Here is a 13,381-nt window from a genome sequence, read left to right on the forward strand (position 1 = left end):
GGCTTTCTTTTATTTTACATTCTCTTCATTGAGCTACCTGATGAATGTTCCACTTTATAATCTTTCCCTTCGTGTTTATTGCTCTTATATGTCCTGTGCGAGAGATTTGTTCCTACCCTCAGGTCATGGAGATATTTCCTTCTAGAAGCTTTGTGGTTTTGCCTCTCACATTTTCTATCTACAGTGCAAGTACAATTTGTGTGTGTGTCTGTGTGTGTGTGAAAGTCTCACTCGGTTTGGAGCTAATCCCACCTATCCTTAGTTCTTCAAGCTTTGGGCCCTGAATCCTAAGCACAAGACAGGCAGCCATTGGGTATGTATGTTTCCCCGGTGTCTGAATCCCCAGTGTCTGCCCGAGTCAGTCCAAAGCCTCTTCTCCATCCGACACACGGCGCTTGTTCTTTGTTTTATGTCCTTGGTCCCTTTATTACTAGACAGTGTAGCCTACATGGAATATGACCACATCCTCACTTGCCGTTCATTCCTTACTTCACTGCAGTGTGGGCTCTGGCATCACCACCTGCTTGAAACAGCCTTCTTGCCAAATGGGGGGCTTTTCCAGGGTCCTTCCGTCATTTGCAGGCCTTGAACACATTTTTTGTCTTGACAGCTCTGTTCTTACTGTATGATCTCAGCCTCCTTTCCTTCTGTAACTTGACATAGTTTCCTTTGGAAATCCAGTTGGAAAGGCCCCAGTAGCTATGTTTGGGTCAGAGCCCTTCAGCTTGAGGGCACGAATCTGTGGTGTCACGTAGGCCTGACCTTTTCTGTCCTTTTGCTTTGGTCTGTTCTCATTTGGTATCTAAGACTAAATAAAAATGGCAGCAGCCATAACTGTGAATTAGATAAGTCCTTTGAGTTTTTCTGACTTCATTTGATCCTCATAAAACTAGTGAGGTAGGTGGTTAGTTTAGTATTGCAGTTACAGAAGTGGTTGAAAATGCAAACAGCTCATTGTTTCTGCTGAGAAACACCCGGTGATGCCACTGGGTCAGGCTGTGGAGCTTCCGTCTTCCTGGAACCATTGTTTGATGGGAGCTCCCATTCTGTGACCCTCGTGGATACCTTTTTCTCTCCATGGTCTGATGGAATGTTAGCTTTTTGGGTTGGAGCAGGGAGGGTGAGGTGGGTCACACCCGGGAATAGAGCTAGAGCAAATTGTTTGGGGAGATTGTGGGAAGGCACCCAGCAGCCTGTACTGCAGGGCCGGTAGTTGTCAAGATCACAGACCTCTGTCTTAAGGACTGGACCATGGTGGCTGATCGTCTGGATGTGATGAGCTCATGTCTCTTCCAGGATCTACTCTGAAATGATTCACTGAGAAAAAACTGTGGAACAGCTGCCACTGGAAGATAGGCCCTTAGTTTTCAGGAACCCATTTTGGCCCCAGAAGAATTATGAATTTATTTTAACTAAGTAGCTGACTTTAGTTCAACAGATACATCTTGAGTTATGTTTATTTTTATTTTTTATTTTTTGCCAGTAAGTTTCTTTAATGTGAGACTTTCCTTTGATTCTTTAAAATCTTCCCACAAACTGTTTTTATTTTATTTATTTTATATTATTTATATTTTTTATTTTTATTGTTTCAGGTGTACAGAACAATGCAATAGTTATCCTTTTCACCCTTCACACAGAAACAATCCCCCACCCCCATCTACTGCCCTCCCACCCCTGATATCATGCTTATCTATTACAATTCCATTGACTCCATTTCCACACTCTACTCCACGTCCCGTGACTATATGTATATATAATTATAGNGGTTTACAGCCATTGAATGTAAGCTTGGGAAAGGGTGACTAGAAGGTGTAGAAGTTTATAACTTCTGGAAGTTTCTAATCCTGCATGAGGACATGTGCATGTCAGTACATGATTAGAGCGCTGAGGGATAAGTACAGAAATAGAATTTTGTACGGGTACAACTACACTTAAAAAAACAAAGCCTGGCTAAATTGGGGGTGGGAGGGCTGCATCAAGGAAGTCTTCCCAGAGGAGGTGACAGCTGAAGTGGGAAGTCACTAGGAAAGAATTTGGGGCCTGAAGTGAGGAAGCAGAAGGGACATGTGGGATAGACGGAGCTGCGGATATTTACGGATAAGTGAAAAGCTCAGTGTGTTTAAGTGAGTTCGTGAGGATGAAAGTTCTGAGATGTTGAAGAGCAAGGTTTCTAGCAGGCGGCACAGGTGATTCTGCGAGCAGCTCCTCTGGGAAAGGCTTCTGTTTAATTCACAAAGAGAGGAGCCTCATGCACTTCCTTACCGCCCAGGAGATCGTATACATCTGTCTACATCCTGCATCCTGCTTTTAGCAGAAGACAAATGAAGTGAACTATCAAGGACTTACTTAATTTAAATGTCTTCCTTTCAGATATTAATAATTACAGACTTGCAGAATCACTGCAGAAATAGTACAGGGAGTTCTTCTATGCTCTTCTCCCATAGGGATTTATTTACAAACAAACAAACAAACAAACAAACAAACAAACAAACCAAAATGCAATAGCCAAGCCTTCCCAGAGTTCTGGTCTGCAGTTGAGCTCAGTTTCTGCACCGTCTTGGTTCCATACTGTTTGGCAGGTGAAGTCGGCACTGATGCTCTCAGAAACAGAAAGCCTTCTCTGCCTTTGCTTATTCATCATTTCCTTGACTGTAGAAAGTATTTGGGGCTCTGTAGAATTTGATAAGTATAAAAAAGACGAGAAATGACCGCCATCTGATTCAACCTTTAATAACATTTTGGTTTATTTTCTTCTAGTCTTTTTTTCTATTTACTTTTAAAATATTGTTGAGCCCCCAATGTAACTGCAGTTTTTCTTCTGCCTTTTCCACTTAACATTATAGTATAAGTGGTTTTCCAAACCATTAAATACTTCATAAATATTTACAGTGGCTTATAATATTGTGTTACATGGATTCTTGGGCAGTTAGATTGTTCCATTTTTTGCCATTGTAAACAATATGTGATTAATGTATTTGCAAAAAGCTTTTTCTGTATTTCAGAAAATTGCCTTAGGCTAGATTCCCAGAAGGACCCAAGGGTATGAAGATTTTTTTTTTAAAATAAACCTTTTATGTTAAAATAGTTTTAGATTTAGTATGAACATTTTTAAGGTACGTCATCAGACATTTTCCAGATAGGCTATGCCAGTTTATTCTTTCTATTCGCTGGAGATAAATACACTCATCAGTATTGAGTAGTCTTAAGAAAAATGTNCTCTTAACCAGTGCGCCACTCAGTCGGCCCAAAAGTCCAGTTTTTAGCTTATGCTTGAAATGCGTTTAGTTTTTCTCTTAATTTTTGGTTAGCAAAGCAAACACAGCTTCAGTGTTCATGAATTACAAGTAGAACCTTCTGAACATGTTCCCATTTTAATCTGATTTAAAAATATCTTTAAATAACCAGATGCTACAAATGTCTAATGTAAATGCGGGCTCAGGGGAATCCGGGGGTTTGGTTCTATGTAGTGGGTGTGTCGTAGTTCAGTTCTCTTTGTACCCAGTCTTCATAGCTTTATTCAAGTGTGTGGGCTGGAACCACTTCGTGCTTTTTTTTTGATGCCTCAGGATAAGCGAAAGGCTTTCCCTAGCTAGGTGGGAGAAACGGGGCCGCCATGGGGGAGGCCTTTTATTATAGGGGCTCCATCCACTCTCCACCAGGGGTGTGGTATTAGTGCTCTAGAGACGGAGCTGTTAGCCAGAAACCCCAAGAGATGGCCTGGTCATTGGAACAGTGAGGGAAGCTGAAGCATCGAAGGGAGGGCGTGATTCGCGTGGGACCAGACTCAGCAAGTGAGTGGCAACACCGAGAACAGCCCCGAGTTCCCATTTCCAGCCAGAGCTTGTTCTCTCCAGCTTGATTTCGCCTCTGGGATTCATTGAAACTTACTTACAGACAGGCCTCGGGCTTCCTGCTGGAGCCCAGGGGGCAGTGCCGCCCGCTTTTCCAGGGCTTCCTGCAGTCTCTCAGGTGGTCGCCCTTGTGGTCCCCCCTTTTCTGTTCCATTTCATGACCAGTGCTGCAGGCTAAGGAGACAGAGGGACAGCATGTCCACCACATGGGGACAGACTCATAATGCTGGCTGTCCGCTGCCCTGGCGGACGTGCTCAGCAGCCCAACGGAGGAGGAAACCGTTTCTGACGGATTTGATGTGCACAGGGCTGCTCTCGACAGCTCCTGTGGTGGCTGCTCTGCCTTTCTTTCGGGGGGGTTGTAGTCGCAACTAAAACCAACCCAGATGAAGAGGAATAGCCATCTTAAATACTCTTCCATTGTTTCCTATCCTTTATTTATAAGGTTAATCTTTTCCTACTTCTTTAGCCATCGTGTGTGTGTGTGTGAACAATGTAGTGGTGAGGAAACACACACAGCTTCTACCCCAGGGGAAACAACAATTAGCTGTCATTTATAAGGGGAAATGATACTCTTATCATTGTCTGTCCCCGAGTTAGGTTAAGGAAGAACTGTAACAATGAGTGTTTCTCTGCCTAAAAGAAGTGTCCCTAGCGAGCTACTGGCATTTCAGTGGCCGAACACACTGTCAGTGTCTCTGGTCGCTCAGGGTCGGGAAAAAGTATGGTCCGGCCTTTCTGTGCTGAACAATCAGTTGGGGTTTGTAGCTGGTTTTGAGAACATTTGCATATGTTACTAAGAGAGACGAGTTTGAAAAATGATAAGACAGCCCGGCCCTGAGTGAATTTCATGTATGTTCACAGCCTTCTTTTGTTGCTATTTAACTTTTCCAGAGGAGCTTCTTAATAACTTTGCCCAGCAAATAGGAGCCTGGAGGTTCTGCCTGTATTTTCTCTCCAGCACTAGGAATGACTATGTAATGATGTACAGTTTGACGGTTTTTGAGGTAAGTTGTCAGCCAATTTTCTCCTGTTCTGAAAAGTATTTTGTAGTTGCATTGCCATGTCATTGGCGCTGGGCTCTAGCTTTGATGTACCGATGGCTGGGAAACGGTAGTGCCTCTGCTCAGGGGCTTCTCCACACGCTGCCTGTATTGGAGTGTCTGGTGTTCCAGGGTTCCTTTCACCTGCGACACCAGGAAGGTAACATGGGGTGAGGCAGGCAGGCCATTTGTGGTAGCATATTGCCTTTCCTTTCATGTTTTCATTTGTAAAAGAAAGATAATTAAAGAAAAACAGGTTGGAAGGAGGGCTGATGCCCATAGTACCATCATCCCAACCACAAAAATGTTCATTTTTATGCACTCTTCCCATCTTTGTCTTCCCATGCATACTTTTAAAAAAAAACCTAATTATAACAACCACAATGCTCATGTCATTTTGTGTTCTGCATTTTTTCCCAACTTACCTTATTATATTTCTGTAAGCGGTTGCACTATTATTCCCCAAGCTATTCTCCCATTTTTGAATGTTAAAGTTGTCTCTGATTTTTTTTGGGTGGCCTTTAGAGACAGGGTTGTAATAGGAAGGTTTTGCACATACAGTTTTTTGTTTCCATTAAATTACTTAGCAGCTCTTCCTAGAAATGGGATTGTTATATCAGAAGATTTGAATATTTTTATTACTCTGATTGCCAGATTGCCCCAAACCTTTGTTTAAAATCAGGATTTCTTGTTTGAGGTGATAAAAGCTACCACTGGATGAAAACCAGTTACTTTTGTGTGTAGATTGCTAACTTAAAAGATGTATGTTTGTTTTTCAGAATCTGATCAATAAAATGTGGCTTGGGGTGCCATCTCAGGATAAGATGGAAATTCGCAGCTGCCTCCCCAAACTCCTCCTAGCTCACCACAAAACCTTACCTTACTTTATCCGGAACAAGCTCTGCAAAGTCATTGTTGACATTGGCCGTCAAGACTGGCCCATGTTCTACCATGACTTTTTTACTAACATTCTCCAGGTAAGGCTGTGCCTGAGGACACTTGATCTTATAAAGAGTTTGTTTGTGGAAGTGATTATTTCCTTGTCCTGAAGAGGAGTTTAAGATTAGCTTTTTGGAACTGCAGTCACGAGGTCTGTCAGTGTAGGGTAGATTCATTTTGTTCTCAAGACACGTTGTGCCTTTTTACAAATAGTGATTAGACATTTACACACCTCACAAAACGATAACCCCAACAAGTCTGCTACCCATCTGACACCGTACATAGCTCTTAAAATACCATTGACTCTATTCCCTATGCTGTAATTTACATCCCATAACTATATATATATTTAATTATAGTTGACATTCAGTGTTATTCTACATCAGCCTCAGGTGTACAGTGCAGTGGTCAGTCATCTACACGGTCTATGAAGTGATCCCCCTGATAAGTCCAGTGTCCATCTGGCACCCTACATAATCTTTACAAGACTATTGATTATATCCCCCACACTGTATTTCACATCCCTGTGACTATTTTGTAATGACCAATTTGTTCTTTCTAATTCCTTCACCTTCCCACCCATCTCCCAACCTCCTCCCATCTAGCAATTATCAGTTTGTTCTCTGTGTCTCTTGAGTCTGTTTCTGTTTTGTTTGCTCGTTTATTCTGTTCTTTAGATTCCACAAATAAGTGAGATCATACGGTATTTGTCTTTCTCAGTCTGACTTACTTCAGCATAATACCCTCTAGGCCCATCCGTGTTGTTGCAAAGACATGTACCTTTGTGCAGTGGAGAAAGGGCGGGGGAAACCTAGTCACTTTGTTGACCTCTTGTGAAATTGTGTTCAGCAAATATTTGAAAAGCTCTTTGGTGCTGTGCCAGGTGTTGGGAGTATAGGATGAGGCCGTCACTAGTCATAATTCAGTGGGGAGAGAGCTGTGCAAACAGCGAATATCCTACTCTGGCAGTGACTGCGGTGGAAGTACAATAGGTGTCGGGTGCAGTGGTGCCAAAGCATGTAGACTTAAGGAGCCGTGGGGTTTCCCGTGTTTTTGGCCATGAGATGAGAGGTGCTGGCATGGTCAGAGGCTAGATTGATGGGCAGAGGCCAGAGCAGGCAGGGCATGGCTCCTGCAGGGGCTTCAACATGAAAGTCGTAGTCTTCCCTCGTGAGCTCATGAAAAGTCTGAAGAAGAGAGGAAACACGTCACCTTTTATGATAGAGCGACAACGTTAGCAGTAGAGGGGAGCCTTGACCGAGAGAGGTGAGGCTGGAGTGAAGGAGGCCAGTCAGGCTGTCGCTGGACCTAAGCCGTGCAGAGGCGCGCCCGGTGGTTGGAGGCGAGGTGCCAGGAGACTGAGTCAGGGGGCTTTGGTCAGACTACCTGGCTGGGATGAGGGAGGGAGCAAGCTAGATGCCTTCAGGGTATCTGGCTTAGAGAGCAGATTTTCTGGGCCTGGGATGAAGAAAGAAGGAATGAATTTTGGCAGAAGATGGTGAATTCAGTTTGGCAGAAAATGCATTTAGAATTTGTATTTCCTTCTGTGTATATCTAGTAAGACATTCAGAAATGTGGACCTGAGGTTCAGGAAAGAGGCCTGACTACATACATACAGGTCAGGATTTGGAAGTGACCTGGGCTAGGTGTGACCTGGAGTAGGTGTGACCTGGAATAAGTGTGACCTAAAAACTTCGAGGCAGGTGTTGCTCATTTGAATCACGTGATAGAGCTGGAAACACCTTCACGTTATTGAGCCAGTCTTGGGTGTACAGGAAATGGGTCTTACCGGACAGTTTATAGAAATAAAAATAATTGGTTATAATGCCAGTGACTGTAGGTTCAGGATTTTCCAGAACAATACCATTTTCTGACATTCTGCCCGCTTTTCCTACAAACCATTTGAATGATGCAGCAATTAAAAAAAAAATTCAGCATCAATATTTCTTCTGTCACATTGCCTCAAAATAGACCACAAATTTTTCATTCAGTTTTGTTTTGTTTGTTTGCTCCTCACTTATCTAGAGTTCTATTGATCTTGTAAATAAGATTCATGCATTTGTTGAATAAACTGTGGAATATCAGCCACGTGCTAATAACCGAGTGTGTGGTAATTTGTAGTAATGAACAACACAGTGTACAATCTTCAGGGAGCCTGTAATCTCAAAGTGGGGGAGGCGGCATCAGTGGATGGTAAGCAAGTGAATACTTGCTGGTAATTAAAGGACTACAAAAACTAAATTTGAGATAAGGAGAAGGGGAGTATTGGGGTGTTACGTAGATGGGGTGATCCTGGATGGCTTTTCTGAGAAGCAGACGTTTGAGCAGAAGCCTGAGTGGAAGTGATGGAGGGAGCCACATGGGTGGGTGCCCAGGGGAACAGTGTTTGAAGCAGAGAGAACAGAGCACGTGCCAGGAATCTCAGGGAGGGCGCGGAGGCCAGGAGCCCGAGTGGCAGGTCCGAGGTGGGTGGCTTTGCTGGTTCTATGTGGTGCCCTTACCCTCGCTCCACGTTGAGCACAGCTGTGGTAACTCCAGGGCTCTGTGGGAGGGAGCCAGGAAGTCAGGTGGAGATGGGAAGGCCAAGAGGTTGCATGGGAGTCTGGTGGGTTCATTCCTGGGCTGGCAAGCGGCCTGTCCTGTGCAGGCAGCGGTGGGAGGTGAGCTGGGAGCCTGTGAGGAGGAGCTGGGATCCTTTCCTGTGGGGAAGCCATTTCCTGTCCACTCGAGACTATAATTAATGATGATAAATGAGGATTTGGAAGAACTCTTTTAGGTGACGAGCTCATGGAGAGTTAAAAAGGCTGGTTGTCCTCCTTTATCCTCTGCCGCTTCAATCTTTCCACTACTTCAAACACCTCCTTTGATCCCCTGCAGTCTTCATGGCTGTAAAACACCTGGAGTGGAAGGAGCATAGGGAGGCAGCGGGTGGGGGTCCGCGTCCGTGTTGTCACAGGGCATTTTTGTTTTAGCAGCTCATGCCCTGTGTGAGCGAGCCTCCATTTCCTCCTTTGTGAAATGAGAGGATGGACTAGGAAATCTTTAAAATCCTCTCCAGTTGTATTATTCTCTGCTGCTTATCTATCCAGGAGAACCAGCCATGGCATGAAAGTCAAGAATGATTGGTTTTCAATTGCTGACATTTCAGATAATGACAATAAAGTGACCCTTTTCTTCAGGGATTGGTAAATAAGACCCAACCGGTTCTGGAATATACCTCACCATTATGCAGTCCTTTGGACATCGGAAAGGTTTTATTGGCTCATTTCTATCCTGGTCTGCTTGTAGTCTGGGTGCATCGTTTTTATTTATTTTTTATTTTATTTTATTTAAAAAAAATTTTTAACCCTGTAACATTTGGCTAGGGGCATCTATGCAGTTTATGCCATAATTGTGGCAGCACCGCACCAGGCAGAGAAGAGTTGATTCAGGGTTTTAGAAAGATACTTGCAGAAGTAGCTGAAGTCAAATTTGACCCTGTCCCCAACCTCCTCACCCCCTCTGCACTTGCACACACACCACTCCTTCCTGGAGTCTGTTCCTCAGATTCCTGGTCTGCTGAACTGGACATATAGTCACACTGTGTGCCACTTACGGGCCAGGTTAAAGGCCTGTAGTCACACTGTGCACAGGGCCAGGTGACTCAAGGGCCAACAGCATAGGACAGAATTGCCTTTGTTCCTCTGATTGGTGGTGTAATAAAAATTGTACCTTTTCAGAAGCTCACACTAAGAACTGAACTTGGCCTTCAACCAAAAGGTGCTTATTCTCTGTTAAAATAAATTGCAGAGGTTTACCTATGTTATGAGCTTAAATTATATATGTGAAGATGGTAAAGAGAAACACCGTTTTAATAAAAAGCTTTCAGGGCACAAGCTAGTGAGAAGTACATGTTTTATCAGGCTGTTCTTTCAGGTAAAGAATAACTTTCATTTTTAGCCTGTTTCTTGCCTGACTGTCTCCCCTTCTCTCACAGTATGTAAGAAAAGAGGACTTTAAGATAGATTTTCCATATTGTGGGAATTTATTTCTGGGTAGCACAGAAGCATTTCATATCCACAGGAAAGTGTATTGCCAGATGGAATATTTGGTAGTATGAATCATTCCAGCTGAGAGAATAAGGTTGAGGGCTTGGGGGAAAATGGAGACACAAGAGGTAGAGAAGAAGTGAAAGGGGTGCAGTAATGGAAATCTTACAGAGCACAGGTGGGTAAGGCAAAGGTCTGCAGACAGAAAGAGGTGCCTATGAAGGGTCAATTCCACCTGATTATGGAAAGAAACATTGCTACATGAGGTTTCCTATTCCTCTCCTACTTCATTATCTGAATTTAAGCTGGTGCTAGAAATAGTCCAAACTTGTAGTAAATGAAGAGAAAACTTGCGGCAGATGTACTTGTAGTTTTAGCATTCAAAAGAACTGATTTCATAGAGGGGATTTTTTAACATGGAGGTCATATAGGTCAGTAACATAAATTTCCAGTGGGCAACATTATAAGTTGATATTCGTACACTGGCTTCCTCCCATTACCCATTAGAGCCTTTGTAACAGCTGGTCATTTCTGCAGGTTTTAACTAAGGCTGCTGCTGAGGGCGGAAGAATGTATCCTAAGTTCCCATTGTTTGAGTACTTGACCTACTCCTTGGGGATGGACTTTTCCTTGGCCTGCAATGGGAAGAGTTGTTTTCAAGGGGAAGGAAAGTGCCTCGTATTTCTTGAAGTGGGGAATATATAATACATTCTATCTGGGTTCAGTGCCTGGTGTCCTCTCCCCTAAGGCTTTCATTTTGTAGATTGAGTACATGAAAATTTTATTTGTATCAGAGAATGAACTACATTTAGAGTTAATTATGATTTAAGAAAATGGCCAAGTGTTCCTTAAGTTGGTTGCTCCCTTATAGCTTGGAGCATGTAACTCCACAGAGAATTTTAATGGCAACATGTTTACTTTGACCATTCCGGGAAATGGAAAAATAAATGCAGTAGCGATGCTTTGAATTTTGTGAAATTGATTAGAAAGGATATAAGTAGTGTTATGCTGTTGAAGGCATACCTTTTTTTCTGTCTTTTATTTAAGGAAACTTGCTTATGGTATAGTGGATATTGCAGGTGCTAGAAAAAGTTACTTAATTTGCTGCATAGGTATTTGCAGGATCTTAACCTTAGTCATAGTTTAATGATGTGTATGTGTCTGCCCTGCCACATGTTTAATCTTGAGCTTGCATGAAGCATGAAAAGTTTAGAAATGTAAAGTTGACTTAACACCTGAATGTTGAAAAGGTATCACAGATTGCTTTATACATATCTTAATCTTACTAATATATTAACCTGGGCAAAGTAACCCAGGCTCTTTTGGGAATCTGGACGTGTATAAAAACTGTCATGTTAGGTGTAAAAGGGCAGTGTTTTCTTGTGTGTGTGTGTGTTTTTTTTTTAAAGATTTTTATTGGGGAATTGGGGGAAAGGGAATAGACAAGTTGCTGTTGTTTTGTTCTTCAGTTTAGTTGTAGAGAACGTTGCTTCACTGGCCTAAGTTGGCACCATCATTGCGCTCTTCCCAGGCGAGGCGGATCAGTCGCCGGCTTCTGGACGGCCGCTCACGTTGGCTGCTGGCCGCTCACGCTGGCTGCTGGCTACACACGGTAGCCCATGGCAACCCACTGCCACAGGGGCTGCAGCCTACGCTGTCGCCGGCGACTCACGGCAGCCCAGCTCCAGGTTGAACTGTTGTTCAGCATCTTAGCTGTGGAGGGCAGTGTCACTGGCCCTCATGTGGGATCCGAACCGGGGTCCTCTGGCGTCCCAAGCCAGTTCTTAACCATCGCGCCACTCGGCCGGCCCGTTTTCTTGTGTTTTTAAAGTTCATGGTGTTAGCATTTTGTCTTTTAAATAAGATGAGAATATATTTTGAATGGTTAGATAAGGTACATAAATGATGGTTAGAAAAGGTACATAAATGTACTTTTAAGTCGTTTTGCTCAGGTATTGATTTGTGTAACCTGTTTTCTGTGAGATTAAACACACAGGTACTCAGGTTTACTGTCACTCAGGCCTTTTTGCACGTCAGCGGCTGAAACGCCCTGCTCAGAACTTGAGTTTTCTTGGCAGCTGATCCAGTCCCCTGTGACGACCCCCCTTGGGCTGATCATGTTGAAAACTACTTCCGAAGAGCTGGCCTGTCCCCGCGAGGACCTCAGTGTGGCTCGCAAGGAGGAGCTGCGGAAGCTGCTGCTGGACCAGGTGCAGACAGTGCTGGGGCTCCTGACAGGTGAGCAGTGGGCGGGTGCAGCCTGGGGCCTGTGGTTCCCGCCCGAGCTGGGCTCAGAGCTCCTGAGCGGTGGTGCGAGCTGCTGCCCAGCCTGAGTGTGAAAACAGGAAGAATGTGCTGCTGTGTTTCCAGCACTAGCCCAGTGCCCAGCACTGGTGGGGCCTCCAGTGTGTTTGTCACTGATAGTCTTCCCTCCATTAATTGGTCCTCACTGTTGTTGTGCTTAATGAGGTATAGACTAGGTCATGGGAATGTGATTGAAATGCTGATACCTGCCTGCTAAGTAAGCTGTGTTTAGAGCGATTTGAATTTAAGATCAGGAGAAGTTGGAGGAGGAGGAAGATAGGAACATTTCAGAGTCTGTGTAGGGCAGTGAGGCAGGGTGTGGAGTCGGCTCCCTGCGCCAGGTTGTGTGTAGCATTTTATCATCCTGTCTGTTTTATTAGAGCCCCATGACAGTGTGTGAAGAAGAAGAATAAACAGAACACAGACCACAGAATAAGACAGTGAGGTAGGAAGAGAGAGTAGTGAGCACCCTGAGGCACGAGGCCGTGACCACTGTGTGGCCGGCTTGTTGGGAGGCGCAGGTGGGCAGGTGGTGCCGTCCACCCGTCCTTCCTGAAATCCCTAGGGGGAAGCCCAACCCTCAGAGCATTTATTCATCCCGAGCACTTACTGACGTCCCCAACTAGATGGAGGTGAAAGTTCTGGAGTCACGGACCATGTCTGATACCTCTGTGTCCTACTGTGTGAACATAAAATTTTCCTAAACAGATATAATTTACATATCATAAAACACCATTTTAAAGAAAAACTCAGTGGTTCTGAATATTCACAAGGTGTGCAACTGTCACACACTCTTAATTCCAGAACATTTTCAGTGCCCCTCCACCCCAACCCTGGCAACTATTAATCTACTATCTGTCTCTGGATTTTTCCATTTGGACTTTTCATAAAGATGAAACCATACAGTATGTGACCTTTTCTGTCTGGCTTCTTTTACTTAGCATGATATTTTCAAGGCTTATTTATGCTGGACTATTAAATATTTTGAGAAAATATTTTTAAAAGCTGTTATGATTCTCTTATGTGCCAGGTTCTGTAAGGAGATATGAAGAGGAATGAAACAGTGTCTGCCCTCTAGTATGGGAGAAAGACAGTTTAAAACAGTGTGTTAAGAATGACAGCTTTATGTGTGGGCAAAACCTAACCAGCAAGACTTCCTGAAGGAGGGGACAGCTGAGTGGACTTCTGAGGGCCAGACATGTGTGAAGGTCAAGTT

At 43.9% G+C, this 13,381-nt stretch overlaps 1 protein-coding gene across 1 annotated transcript in view; it reads left to right on the top strand.

Annotated features, from left to right (window-relative positions):
* Positions 1 to 13,381, top strand: part of XPO6 (exportin 6) — a 108,119-nt gene that overhangs the window by 35,925 nt on the left and 58,813 nt on the right. The window contains exons 3-5 of the mRNA XM_019648687.1: positions 4,746 to 4,858; positions 5,674 to 5,871; positions 11,940 to 12,099. Coding sequence (XP_019504232.1) covers positions 4,746 to 4,858; positions 5,674 to 5,871; positions 11,940 to 12,099 — 471 coding nt within the window. The remainder of the gene's footprint in view (positions 1 to 4,745; positions 4,859 to 5,673; positions 5,872 to 11,939; positions 12,100 to 13,381) is intronic.

This window comes from Hipposideros armiger, unplaced genomic scaffold, assembly GCF_001890085.2.
Source record: "Hipposideros armiger isolate ML-2016 unplaced genomic scaffold, ASM189008v1 scaffold_126, whole genome shotgun sequence".
Classification (NCBI taxonomy): Eukaryota; Metazoa; Chordata; class Mammalia; order Chiroptera; family Hipposideridae; genus Hipposideros; species Hipposideros armiger.